Genomic DNA, 14,207 nt, shown 5'->3' on the forward strand with positions numbered 1-14,207 from the left:
GAATTAAATATTCTGCTTTTTTTTTTTTTTTTTTTTTTTTTTTTTTTTTTTTTTTTTGTAACCATGTTTTGAAAGCCTGTTAACAGTTTCAACAGTCTTCAGAACTGATATTAAAACTGTTTAGAGTAGAAAGGCAGATCTGTTCTTGGTGCAGATTCTTGGAAGATGAAATTATGTAAATCATATTTAACTTGGTTGTCTGCTTTGGGGTGGTGGATAGAGGAAATTTAGTTGGCGTTGGCAGTGTAGACTTGTATCTGCATCTCTGAGTTAATGTCAACCACATAATTCTTTACAGTAATACGAAGAGCATCACTACCAAAATACATTTACTCTGCATGGTTTCCATTGTGAATTTTCCTTACAAATGTGGAGGTGGAAGGCAAAGGGGGCACAGAACATGAAACAATATAGTTAGGTTGACATTGTTACCTTCCACTTCCAAGTGCTGCACTGTAGAACTTTCCCTGTGAAGTTTTATGTATTCCTTGAGTAAAGTATGTTGTATAACTTCTAGTCAGGAATGATATACTTTGTGTACAATTTTGTGAAATAACTATGTTGAAACGTGAATATTTAACTATGGTTTTATGACATTGTAGTGAGTTACCTGGACACAAGTGACTTTTTTTTTTTCCTCCAAATGATGGTTGTCTTTGTCTTTAAATTTGTGTTGTGCTTGTAAAAAGCTATTGCTGTTGATATGCTAAAAGATATTACCTGCCATAATAGTATAAATTAATTGTATCTAAGCTTTCTGGGTTACACAGTAATCTGTATAATTTTCGTTTCCAGGAAATTTGAATGTTACTCTTCAAGTGTGGGATGTAGGAGGACAAACGATAGGAGGCAAGATGCTGGATAAATATATTTATGGAGCTCAGGTATAGTATTGACTGTGATAATTGATTCTATAGTAATTACATAAAATTAATTGAAACTGTGTTTGCAATTATAAATATTTTGCAGTGTGTTGCTTTGTAGATCTTGAATCTCTGCTGAATCTAAAAATAACTGATATTAACATGCTATTGTAGGTGATTTTTTTTTTAAAAAACTGATTTAAAAAGCAAAGGAAGAGTGTGCATTTGTAGATCTGAATAGCTCAAGAACAGATGTATGTTTCTATGCTTTTTGTCTTAAGAAAAGCAATCATAGTAAATTGTAAAGGCGATTTGGATATCCACATGGTTGATACAGGGACTGCTTTTAGAGCAGATGCCTCCTGGGGAGAAGAAGTAGAAGGAGGAAATTAAGAGCAATCCTACACCATTAAACTCATACATACAACTGAGGTTATAAGAGGGCAAACAAAAGGAGACAACCAGGTAGCTAAGTGTTTTCACAGAACTCCAATCCATGAATATTTGTTTTATTTTTATTTTATTTTTAAATCAAGTAAGCAATATAAAGTGAGTGGTGGGTTTAGGTAAAAGCTATATATTATAACGATATCTTGAGTTATGAGCTGATTTAAGAGGAAGTGCTGTATGCCAGAATTTCTAACATGATTAATCCTAAAACATACTCTCTTCTTAAACTTGGAATTGGTAATGAAAACAATAGGCATCACATGTTTTAATATTACATTTATCAGAAAACAAATTTATCTTTTTTTTTAAATCTACGATAATTTGAAGCAGAAAGAATATGGAATTCTGAAACTTGGATAGAAGTTTTGTACTGATAAAGACAACACAGGAATGATTAAGGAGAGTAGATATTGTTAAATTCATAAGTTTGCCTTTATCTAATCATTTTGTCACTTTCAAAAAAGATCTAAATGTTTTCAGCTGTTGCATCTGTTTTATAGATGTTTTTTTTTTTTCTTATTTCTTTAATAAAAAAAATTTGCTGCTTGTGAAAGATACACCAAGCAGCAGACTTCCATGACAGGCAGAATTTGATTAATCACAAATTGATGCCATATGCCCCAAGTAAACTCAGTAAAAGAAATAAAAGGCAATTAACCTTTTTCCTGTATTGAATTTGGTGATAAACCTTAGGAGTTCCTTATGAATGATGGTACATCATAAAGTTAATAATGTCAGTGCCCCAAAGTAGGTGAAAAGTTATCAGTAAGTTTAAAGGCGCAGTAATTTGTTTTTATAATGATTCATTAACAACAACAAAGAAATCTACATTCAATCTCTTTTTCTTTTGTTCCTTCCCAACTCTTCATTGTAAACCTATTTTTTTTTTTCAATATCAACTTCTTTATTAGATTTCTTATCATTGGAGCTGATTTTCAACACGCTTTTCCATTAAGTTTGTAACATCATTTTTTGAAGATAGATAAAGCTATCTTTATTTTCATATGTGTGCAGAACACCAAGAATAATTCTGAAAAGCACCAAGCTTGCTTTCAGGCAAAAGCCTCTTTAATGTTGAGCATCTGTATCTTTGTAAAAGGAGAAAGGGAAAAGATGAAGCAGAGTAAGTAGGAGTAATTTGAAGGAAAAATATTATGTAAATAGACAGCAAAGCAGCAAGAAACTAACTGGGAGGAGCTAGCATGGAATTAGCAAGATTAAATTAGGCCCAACCAGCTCAATTGCCTTCTGTGGCACTCTGCAAAAAGGGTAGCAGTAGATGTTGTTTAGTTTGACTTCAGCAAGATTTAAAGTAATTTCTCCTGGTATTAATACACAGAAAAAAGCCCACCAACAACAGAGATGTAGTTTGAATGGACAGACCAAAAGGTGACTTGTGAAACATACAGACAGCTGGAAGTGTTCCGTAGCTTGATACCTTTCTGTTATCTGCTTATAAATTGATTTCCTTAGAGGTTGATACTATTTCATGTATTTTATTAATCAATGGAATGAAACATTGTAAGTTTCTCAAACTGGGGAGTAGTTTGGTGACCCCTCTCAAACTGGGGGTCGATTTGCTGAACATGAGAGCTGATCTTGAGAGAGACCATGACAGATAGCAGGAGTGGGCCTGCAGAAATGTGGTTCAGAGAAGGCAGAGTCCTCCACCCAGGACAGAATAATGTTGTGCAGCAGTAAAGGTTGGGAATCAGCAGGAGAGTGACCAGCGAAGAGCCACTGGGCTGTTTAATGGATTGGAGCATCTCACATACGAGGGAAGGTTGAGAGAGCTGAGGCTATTCAGTCTGGACAAGAAAAGGCTTGCCAATGTATATAAATATCTGAAGTGAGTGGGCTAAGAAGGCATAGCCAGACTCCTTTTATTGGTGCCCAGTGATAGGCATTAGTCACAAACTGAAGCACAGTACTGTCTGAACATCAAGGAACACTATTTTTACTGGGATTAACCATGATCTGGCGCAGGCTGCTCAAAAGAGACTGCAGTCTCCCTCTGTGGAGATGCTCAAAAGTCATCTGGACACAGTTCTGCACAGGTGATGTTGTATTGGACTAGATGAGATCCAGACGTCCCCTCCATCCTCAGTCATTCTGTGAAAAATCTTTGGAAGTGGAGTTCTTGGAGGGGGGGTGGGTGTTGAGGGGAGGGGAGAGGTCAGAGGAAGCAAGTCAAACAAAGTGATTATCCTGTTCTTTGACATTTTTGTGGCTGCATTGGAGCACTGTGTTCAGTTTTGGATTCCCCAGTACAAGAAAACTTTTTAAATATTGGAGAAATTCTGGCAGACTTCTATAAAAGAAGCATGTGTACCTTTGATGTGTTGTACCTGGATGGCTTTTGTGGTGCGACTGGGATTTTCAACATCTTGTTTTTGAAATGCAAACAGTGTACATAAACATAAAGGAGACAGATTGGATGTACTCTAGAAAATGTGTAGAAATTGTCTAGAAATTGCATGTATTTTGCAAGTGTGAATCATTCCAACTTGAAGTATGTATGTAGAATAGCATGTGACATGCCTCCAGTGTGCATCATGCTGTGGTACAGTAGTTGCAGATGGCTGTAGCATGATTAATGTTGTTGCTCATCTGGATAATGAGACTCAGAAATCACAAATGGCTGAATTTTTTGGCTTTTTTGCTCAGAAATTCAACTGTGTGATAGACCTACCTAAAAAATAATAGACTAGCTGTAGGTGGAATTTTTGAGAATATACCCCAGCTGAAATCATTCACTTCACTTCAGTTGAAACATGATCAGGACACCAGGGGGAGTATGCAGAAGTTACTGGAAGTTTTCTGATTAGAACCAAATCAATTTTATAGGATAGCTTGTATAGTTAAGCCATGGTTCCATTTTTGATGGATGTCCCTCATCTCCTTGTCATCTTTTAAAGTAAGAATGCCAGGTTTGATGATGAGCATCTGCTTAATCTTCTTGCATGGATGAAGCTGGCAAAATTGCAGTTTACTTGCTGTCTTACCACACTTGCTTTTTCCATTTTTTTTTCTTTTTTTTTTTTTTTTTTTTTTTTCTCCCTATGGATCTAAAACAATACAGTTTCTGCATCCTTTTGTGGTAGTTGAATTTCACTGTTGAATCAGAAGACTTCTACAAGCTGGAGAGAAGACTTTGATCCTTATAAGTGAAAGTTCCTAAGAAACAATTTTTTTGTCAGCAACAATTAAAGCATGTTTATCTCAAAATTGAGAGAGGCCAAGAGAAGTCAGATTGTTAGTTACCACAGCTGAGCTGGTAAACAGTGGTATTTCATTATATTGTTGCAACTCAGTCGTATATATGTAAGTAACCATATTCTCAATATCATTGAAGACAACAGTGGTTAATTATGAGTACATTGTGAACCTTTTTTGTCCTGTAAAAATAGTATTTCTGCAGATTTGCAAGGTATTGCTACTCTGCTAAAATTAAGCTTTACTTTAAGGGAGCATACTAAAATTTTGCTTTAATGTTTCATAAGTATTTAATAAAAAGAAAAAAAGAAAAAAATCATACTGAAATCTATTGTAGAAGGAGGGTGGCTGAGGAGAAGCCTGAAGAGCAAAGCAATTTTTGTAGTTATTGTTTTCTGTTGCTTTCTTTTATTGTGACAAATTCTAAAATGAACTTTACATCTTTTAAGTGTTGATTGTCTGGTATGAGTTTATTGACTGGTTGAATATTGTTACAATACTTCCATAATTGCAGTTCTGTTCTATAACAGTACTGTTGTTGTATGCATGGTAAATATTTCAGAAATGATCCTATCTCTAAGCTATAATTGCTGTCCCTGTCCACATATCCAGTTTAAAGTATCCTTAAGAGCTGGCGTGCACTACCTCATAAATTGGTTTGTTAACAGAAGAAAGAGTACTTCAGACTCTACCTTATCTAGAGACCAGGAAATCATTTCTGCAATATTCTCAGTTTCCAGTGGCTTATTTTTTAAATATATCCTATAATTCTGAAACAGAAAGTACTCATATGTATTGTACGTATGAGCTGTTGTCCAAGTGTGGACAATGTATTTTTCATATGTTCATATGTATTATTTTTCAGTAATCTTATGTATTGTCCATTGAGCACACTGTGCAAGTGTGGAGTGCCAGTCCGAAAAAGACAGGGAGCTGTTGGAGAGGGTCCAGAGGAGGGCCACAAAGATGGTCAGGGGACTGGAGCACCTCACCTATGAAGACAGGCTGAGGGAGCTGGGCTTGTTCAGCCTGGAGAAGAGAAGGCAGCGGGGTGACCTCATTGCAGCCTTTCAGTACCTAAAGGGAGCCTATAAACAGGAGGGGAATCAACTCTTTGAAAGGGTTGATAACAGCAGGAGAAATGGTTTTAAGTTGAGGGAGGGGAGATTTAGGTTGGATGCCAGGGGGAAATTCTTTACAGAGAGAGTGGTGAGGTGCTGGAACAGGCTACCCTGAGAGGCTGTGGATGCCCCGTCCCTGGAGGTGTTCAAGGCCAGATTGGATGGGGCCCCGGGCAGCCTGGTTTAGTATTGAATGGGGAGGTTGGTGGCCCTGCCTGTGGCAGGTGGGTTGGAGCTTCACGATCCTTGAGGTCCCTTCCAACCCTGGCCATTCTGTGATTTTGTACTCATATAAGCAAAATGGCTCTATTATTAAACTGCAATTGTGCAAGCAGGGTCTACTTGTGCCATCCCTTCAGATGAGAGAATTTAACATACTGTTCATATGGAGAACAATATGCCCCGTTTTGAACCTTTTTCATGGCAGGGAATGTGCTACTTATTTGAGTTATATATAAAAAAAAAAAAGCCAGTGTTAATTTTCCACTTCAATTCCTCATGCATAATAGGGAAATAGCAGGTTTTACAGTATATAGAGTACAGAATGAGTAGATAGTGTAAGCTTGTGGAAAATGTATTTCGTCTGTGAAAGCAATGATGGAGTTTCTATCTTCAGCTAAAAGGAAAAATGAGAGATTTTAGCTGTGGTGTTATGCCTGGTCCTTATTCACAACATATTAAGCTGCTTAGAGAGTGCTTTTGTGGCATAAATCTAGGCAGGAAGTATTCTTTATGACTTGGATGGTGCGCTGCGTTTTTCCCTGAGTCTTAGATGTTGTATTTGCCAAGTATAACAAGTATTGACAAGGTTCAAAAAGAGAATGGTTGAGAAACAAAAATGCTTTCATGGCAGTGCTTTATATCAGAGAAGGGGGCAAAATAAAGGGAAATCAGGTGAGCTCTAGTTCCAAACTTCATTCAATTATGTCTTTCATGGTAAGTCCACCATGAATGCTCTTTTTTCTGAACATACAGGGCAAGAGCACCTGTAGCAGTGTAGTATTTTGTGAAGAATTGGTGGAAACAGAGGTAGTCAACGTTAAATGCTTAATTCTTCAGTGCTGAAGATGCTGCAGACTTGACTGCTGTTGCAAGAAGTGTGCTGTGTTCACTTGCGCATTTGCAGAGAAAGGAAACGGGGACTGAAGGAATCTCAGTGGCATCTGTTGCCCTCCTCTGAAGCCATACCTGCACGAAGGAAGCTTTTCCTTTAACTAGTCAGAAGCTCTCATTCAAACTTAGAGCCATTGTTTCACATTCCTGCCATGTGCTACTATGAAGAACCTATCTATTACCTCAGTAGCCTCCTCATGGATGTGGGAAGGCTGCACAGACTTTTCTTCTTCATGCTGAACAAGTCTGGTTCCTTCAGCTTTTCATTTACAGGACAAGTGCTCCAGCCTCTGATTGTCCTGGTGGACCACTGCTGTGATATATTAATTAATGTCTTATGGGGCCTAAAACTGGATGTGATCTGACTAATACTGGTTATGGTCTGATCTCTTGTTCGTGTGGCTATGCTCCTGTTAATGCAGCTTGGAATCCTGCTTGCCATCCTTTCTGCCAGGGATCATTGCCGACTCCGATTTGGCTTGCTGTTTACCAAGACCTGAAGGTCATTTTCAGTTCGGCTCCCCAGTCAGTTCCCAGCTTGTATTATCTATTACTCCCCAGCTGTGGGACTTTGCTCCTTGCTGAATGTTGAAAGATTCTTGTTTGCCCATTCCTTGAACTTGTCTACATGTGGAACGCTAGCCAGGCCCTTAAGCATATCAGCTTAATCCTCCCAGTTTAAGTGTCATCTGCAAACTGTGTATGAAAGCACATAAAAAGAACTCATTATCTTCTCTTGAAACTTTTACCCTCGTTGTCATGCTTTTTATCCATCCGTGTAAAGTTTGTTAAAGCATTCTACATTTTTAAAAATTTTCTGATGTAAGGATTTCTAAACTTTGGGTGCTGTTAAATTTATCTTCTAGCCTACCCTTTTTTTGATGTTGTGCCCAAAGCTGGATGCGGTACTTCACCTGGAATGTTTCATGCCAATATGATAATGGCTTTTGTGGCTACAAAATCAGATTCAACCAAGATCTACTGTAACTCCTTGATCATTTTCTATAGAACCTGTTAGAAAGCCAGGTGTTTCCTATCCTTGTGCTGTTGATTATTGTTTCCTTTGAACTTGTCATGGTACTTATTGAACTGCATCCTATTATTTTTGGATTGTTTCTCATCTTGTAATCTAAACTTTACTCAAATACTACTGCAGTCTTTGCTAGTTTGTTATAGTCTTTGAAATTAATGCTTGCACTGTATTTTGTCATCTTGTGTAGTACTAATGAAACAGTTAAGCAAAGCCTGAGCCCAGACAAACCTCAGAAAAGCTGTGCTTGGAAAATCTTTTCTGCTGACAGTGAGCCGTTGAACCAACTAGTTTTGTGTGGATTTTTTTTTTCTTTTTAAGAATATTAATGAACATTGAATGTGAGGGACAGTGTGCAGTTGCAGGGATTTTTTCCAGATGTAAACTCTACAAGCACAATAAATCCAATTCTAACATTATTCTTTATGAACAAGACACTCAACAATGCTTATTTTGAGTATTTATTACTTGCAGCCTAGTCCACAGCCTCTGAAATAGTTGAGACACTCTCCCCTTCTTGACTTTTGACTACATTTTAGTATTTCTTTGAAAGGCAAAAAGATTGCCATTACAGCAGTTAAGGGAGGCAGCTGGCCTTTCTTCCCGAAAGAGGGCAGAGATGCAGTAAGTATGTAGGAATATGTAATTGAGCATGTTTGTTGGTTTTTTTCAAGGAGGGAAGAGTTAAGCTACAATTAAGATTTGCAGAAATAAGTCACTGTCCTGTCCAGTGTGATTTTTACCTTGCTATATGATTCTATGATCTGTAAGAAAAACCTTTTTTTCATGATGTATATGCATTTTGGCATATTTCTGGTATAACTCATTGTGCACCTTCCTGAATTGCCATTTTATTCAGCTTTTGTAGATCAGCAAGTGTCTGAATTTAGAACATTTGTAATGCAAGAGAAATTCTGCGATAACATGTGTTTATTATATCAGCTTGTACTGACTCTTCTTTAATTCCTTACAAGATAAAATGTGATTAGTTTTCTATTTTACTATAATAATAAATTAGATTTTGCCACATTAAAATATTTTTACAACTTGTAACGTTTTAAATGTATTTTTTCTTCAGGGTATTCTTTTGGTGTATGATATTACCAACTGCCAGAGCTTTGAAAATTTAGAGGACTGGTATAATGTGGTTAAAAAAGTGACTGAAGAATCAGAAATGCAGCCACTTGTGGCCTTGGTTGGAAATAAAAGTAAGTTATTCATATTTAAATATTAATTGGAACACTCTGGATTTGCTCTCCAGTGAAGAAAAGTCACAAGGCATATATCATTAGTAAATTGAAACAAGTACTGGCTTGTGCAATATTGCATACATATGACATATTTGGGTGTACCTCAAGGTTCTGGGCAGTTAGGTTGAGGGACGTGTTGCAATCTCTTTGCCTGTGTTTTCTTTTCTTGGAGAGCAGCATGCAGGAGTGGAGAGATCTCTCATCCATGTTTGAATTTGATAGGGCTTCAGAATATAATCATGGCATACTTCTAGAATGGAGAACTGGGAAACATTCCTAGATCTGACAACAGGTATATTTCATGATTCTGTATATCAAGAAACTGGTAAATTAAGCACTGGTATCTGTTAAAGTAAGCATGCTGGGCATGATGTTTATAAGTCGTTTATTAGACTTTTACATGCTATTTCTGATTTTGCACAAGGTTGCTTATTACCTTTTGTTCTTTAGGATTATTATTATTTTTAACTTTTTTTTGATCGTGTAAGATATAATGTTCTGCCTACCAAAGTATATGACTTTATGCAACCATCACCTACTTAGTTCCCCAGTTAGATTCCAAATTCCTTAATTTCCAAGAATAAATCTATAAACATCCTTATTGGCATATATGAGGTCTTGATTCACTCTCACTGTTGTTCTAATAAAGAAAAGAGCAACATAAAATAGTTGCAGAAACAAAGTGAAGCAGAGTGGGGAAGGAGTTTTCAATTTAAGAAAACAGCAGCTGAAGGAGCAGTGTACTTGCTACCTATTTCCCTTTCCATCAGAAGTTATATATAAAGAAAGAAAGCAAACTTCATGTGATCCTGAGGATGCTTCTTGTTGTTACGTGCATTGAGCTCCTTGATGTCACTTGAAAGAAGGCATGTGGGAAATGCTTTTTGCAGAAGTCATTCCTTTGCTTTAACTTTATTTCAGTATGATAAAAAATTAAATTCTAGAAGTGCATTGCTTTTATGACACTGATAATAGGAGAAGAATGTCCAGGAGGGTTTTCACTTCAATACTTTAATTGACTGTGAGAGGTGGTTATAATCGGGCACTGGATGGGTACAGAAAGAGGATAAATATTACACAGAAGCATAATATTACAAAAGGATGAAGCTACCAGGGAAGTTTCACCAACCTCTGCCATGAGCAGGAGCACCATTTGCTAGCTCAGGTTGCCAAAAGTGAATCCAGTCTAGCTTTGAACGCTTCCAGGGATGGTATGCACAAATCTTGCCTCACCACTCTGAGTAAGGAGTTTATTCCAAATATCTAAATCCATGCTCTTTTAGATTAAAACCTTTGTCCTATCAGTATGCTCCCTGACATAGAATCCCTCTCCCGCTTTCCTATAGGCCCCTTGTAGGTATTGGAAAACCATAGTAAGGTCTCTTGGAGTCTTCTCATCTCCAGGCTAAATAACTGCAGCACTTTCAGCTTGATGGGAGAGGTGCCCCAGCCTTCTGATCATCTTTACAGCTTTCCTCTGGACTTGTTCTGTCAGGTCCATGCCCTTCTTATGTTAAGGATTACAGACTTAGATGCAATCCAGGATATAATTGGCCTTCTGGGATGCAAGATCTCACTGCTGACTCATGTTGAACTTGTCATCCACCAACACTTTCAGTCCATTCTCTGTCTAACCTGTGTTTGTGCTTGGAAGTGCCTTGATCTGGATGCAGAATCAGGCACTTGGCCTTGTTGAAATTCATGAGGTTCACCCAGGCCCACCTCTTGAGACATTAATGGCATCCCATCCCTCCAGTGTATTGAGCACACCACACGACTTCGTGTCATCTGCACACCTGCTGAGAGTAAGCTCAATCCCACAATCCATTTTGCCAACAGAGATGTTAAACAGTGCCCCGAAGAAGCGCTACTTATCACCAGTCTCCATCTGGATATCAAACTGTTGACTGCAACTCTTTGAGTGTGCCCATCTACCCAATTTCGTATCTGCTGAATGGTCCATTCTTCAAATGCATTTACCTCTAATTTCAGGACTCAGGTGTCCTGCAGAATGTGTCAGATGCTTTGAACAAGTCCAGAAAGCTGATGTCAGTTACTCTTCTGTAGTCTGTCCTGTTGTGACCCAATTGTAGAAGGCCACCAAATTTGTCAGATGTTATTTGACCTTTTATTAGTTTCAGCTGGGTCAGAATTGTTTTCTTTAGAATGGTATGATGCTATGTTTTGGTTCTAGGAGAACAACAGTGTTGATAACACATTGATGTTTATAGTAGCTGCCATGAGCAGTGTTGTACAGAGCCAAGGCCATTGTCAGTAAAGTGCCCAAGGAGCAGGCACCAGTCACATCCTTGTTTTCCACGTGCCTTAGCACAGTTTCCAGGAGGATCTGCTCTGTGACCTTCCTGGGCATGGAGTTAATCTGACTTGCTTGCAGTTCCCTGGGTCTTCCTTTTTTTTCTTTTTTTTCCCCTCTTTTTACGAACGGGGGTTATTACTGACACTTAAGTTTCTTTCTGATAAAAGGCTTTACTAAATTGAATGATTGAAAATAACTGCATGGTATTTGAAATATTGGGCCAGCATTTAGATACCTAGATAAAAAATCTGGGAGCCTGGTTGAAACCATCCTTTTTGAAAGTGACCTAAATTAGTACTGCTCTTCTGAGCATATGTAGCTTGGGCTTAAGCTCTCATTTGCAACTTACCTATTTATCTCAGACAGTGTTTTTCCATTTTGAGATGAACACACCTGGGATTTCTGGTGTAGTGCTTCAGGGGGAAAAAAAAGAAAAAGAAATATAACTAGAGTTAAAAACAAACAAACAAAAACAGCTTGGAGAAAAAAAAAAAGAATTTTTTTTCCTTCCTAGCGATGTACAGAAAATTGTTCACTAATTCTATCAGATGAAATAGTTTCCTTGGATAATCTTGTTACTGAAAGGAGGTTACTGAAGTATGGCAGTATATGCTGTATAATTGTGTACTAGCTATTAAACTGGCTATAAACCTTAATGATTTGTTTATTTTGTTACAGTAATTTGTAGTCACTCTGTTAAGTTTGCTTGGAATTTCTTCAGTATTATGCCACAGAAAATGTTCAATTGTGATTTAAATGAATCAGTGCTAGATTTGACTTTTCCATTTTTATTATCCACTGCATTAGATTAAAAGAATGAGTACATTAAGCTGCTGTATGTCCATTGAAAGCATGATAATTAACCTCACTGACTGGAAAATCCTGCTGTGAGAGCAAGCAATTAAGATTTACTTATGGAACACCAGGAAGATAATTTCTACATGCAAAGCTCTATTTGGTCTTCAGTCTCTCATCCATCAGAACCTGATTTGAAAATCATAGAATAATGTGAATTGAGATCTGAATTCCAGATCTCCAAACCTCCTTATCTAGCCCTTGGTTTTTTTTTTTTTTTTTTTTTTTTTTTTTCCATACTAGCTAAGATGAAGGACTGTCATTGCCCAATTCTGAAAACGAGCTTCAGAGATACAGCGAAAGCAGTACTTTATTAAGGTGACTATCTTCCTCCTGGGTGCTTTTTTTTAATATGTATTTCACTTCTTCCCATTTTTTACATCAACAGTTTCTATGAGAGGGAGTAGAAAGCTAATTTCAGTCAGATCTTAGGAAAATTGAATCTTGCCAGTTCTGCTTCATGCAGCTGTGTCTGGTTGGCAGTTAATGCTCTGTCCTCTACTCCTCTATTTTGTGTATTTGGTAAATGACAAATAGATTTATAAAATTTAATGTCAAATTTCTTTTTTGTATTAATCGTAAATCATGAGATCATAATCCTGAAATTTACAGTTGCTGTAGAATCTTAAATGTTACTTTCTTTGTAACTTTACTGTATTTTATTTTTGTTTGATATAAAGTATATTAATCTGTTCGTATTTCTGTGTTGCTCTATCCCATTTAATTTGCACCAGAAATGAATGTCTGAGCCTCACTGTAAAGATTAATGAATGCTTTTGAGCTTCAATGCAGTAACTTTTAAGATATGCTTCTGTAAAATACTTTGATTTTATATTGTTTACTACATACTAATCTATGGTTATTAAGTGAATAAAGTGTATTTTTTGCACTCAAAAACTTTGTTTACAATTAGTATTAATTTGAAGTTCAGTAATTCACAATGGATCTTCTGATCATTAGTGTGAAGTAGAGAGGTTTCATGGTGTTATGTATGACTGATGCGTTTTTTTCCTGTCTACCTTGACTACTACTTTATATATTTTCCTTTGCACTAATCTATAAGCAGACTCCTCAAGTGTCCTACCAACGTTTTCAGTGGATATATTGTAAACAGAAATTAACCCAGGTTGCATGGGAGCTACACTCACTTTGATTTATAGTTACCTAGATGGTCTTAGGTTATCTGTAGCTTATGTAGGGGCTAGGAATTATCAGGTACCAGTGTATAGTGGATGGATGAATGATTTCTATCCCTAGAGATATTAACCAGATCCACTCCTCAATAAAGACTAATAACTCAGATTTTTAAACAGTCTTCATGACAGATGAGGGCACAGAGGAGAATGCATCAACACTAATTAAGAATGTTGACCGTTTGTTCGTCTTAGCCATGATTAATTGATCTTGGAGTGATATCTCTGAACAGGAAGTGATATGTTATTACATTGTGAAGTTTAAAGGTTATGTTTTAGTGTACTCTTTAACTTGCATTTACATACAATGTAAAATCTTTTTACCTATCTTATCTGAATTCAGAAAGAAACACTCTTCAGCCCTGATACCTCTGAGTGTGTAGTACTCTGTGCTAATGAGAATGTGACTTGTAACAGGACATACCCAGTCTGTAGTATGTCTTACTGCCTCAGCCACTTGGTCTCCCCGTTTGTACTCAGGACACTTCTTCATTAATATTCTTTATGAAACTCTGGCGTATTAAAGTTTAGAATTACACACTCACTCTTGTTCCTCCCAAGCTCCCTCAGCTGTTTTCTGTTCTTGTTTCCTGTGGGCTTGCACTTGTTAGGTTCTTCACCTTTAATTAAGACAAGTGTTGAACAGCAAATGCAAAGACCCCTGTTCTTCAGAGTCTTCTACCTGATTAAACTGAAGTTCCTCTATGCCTGACAGCAGGTCCCTCACATACTTATGGGATTGGAAGGTAAACTACTTACATGTAGAAACTCCCTTAAAATGAAAACCTTGTCCTGTGCT

The 14,207-nt window shown here is 37.1% G+C and overlaps 1 protein-coding gene across 3 annotated transcripts in view; it reads left to right on the plus strand.

Moving 5' to 3' along the window:
* RAB28 (RAB28, member RAS oncogene family) overlaps positions 1-14,207 on the plus strand; it is a gene marked incomplete at both ends in the record, with an annotated part of 60,229 nt that overhangs the window by 11,144 nt on the left and 34,878 nt on the right. For all 3 annotated transcript variants that reach the window (XM_079535047.1, XM_079535045.1, XM_079535046.1), the window contains 2 exons: positions 796-884; positions 8,872-9,001. In XM_079535047.1, the coding sequence (XP_079391173.1) occupies positions 796-884; positions 8,872-9,001 (219 nt within the window). The remainder of the gene's footprint in view (positions 1-795; positions 885-8,871; positions 9,002-14,207) is intronic.

The sequence above is a fragment of the Tetrao urogallus genome (genome assembly GCF_951394365.1).
Source record: "Tetrao urogallus genome assembly, chromosome: 4".
Classification (NCBI taxonomy): domain Eukaryota; kingdom Metazoa; phylum Chordata; class Aves; order Galliformes; family Phasianidae; genus Tetrao; species Tetrao urogallus.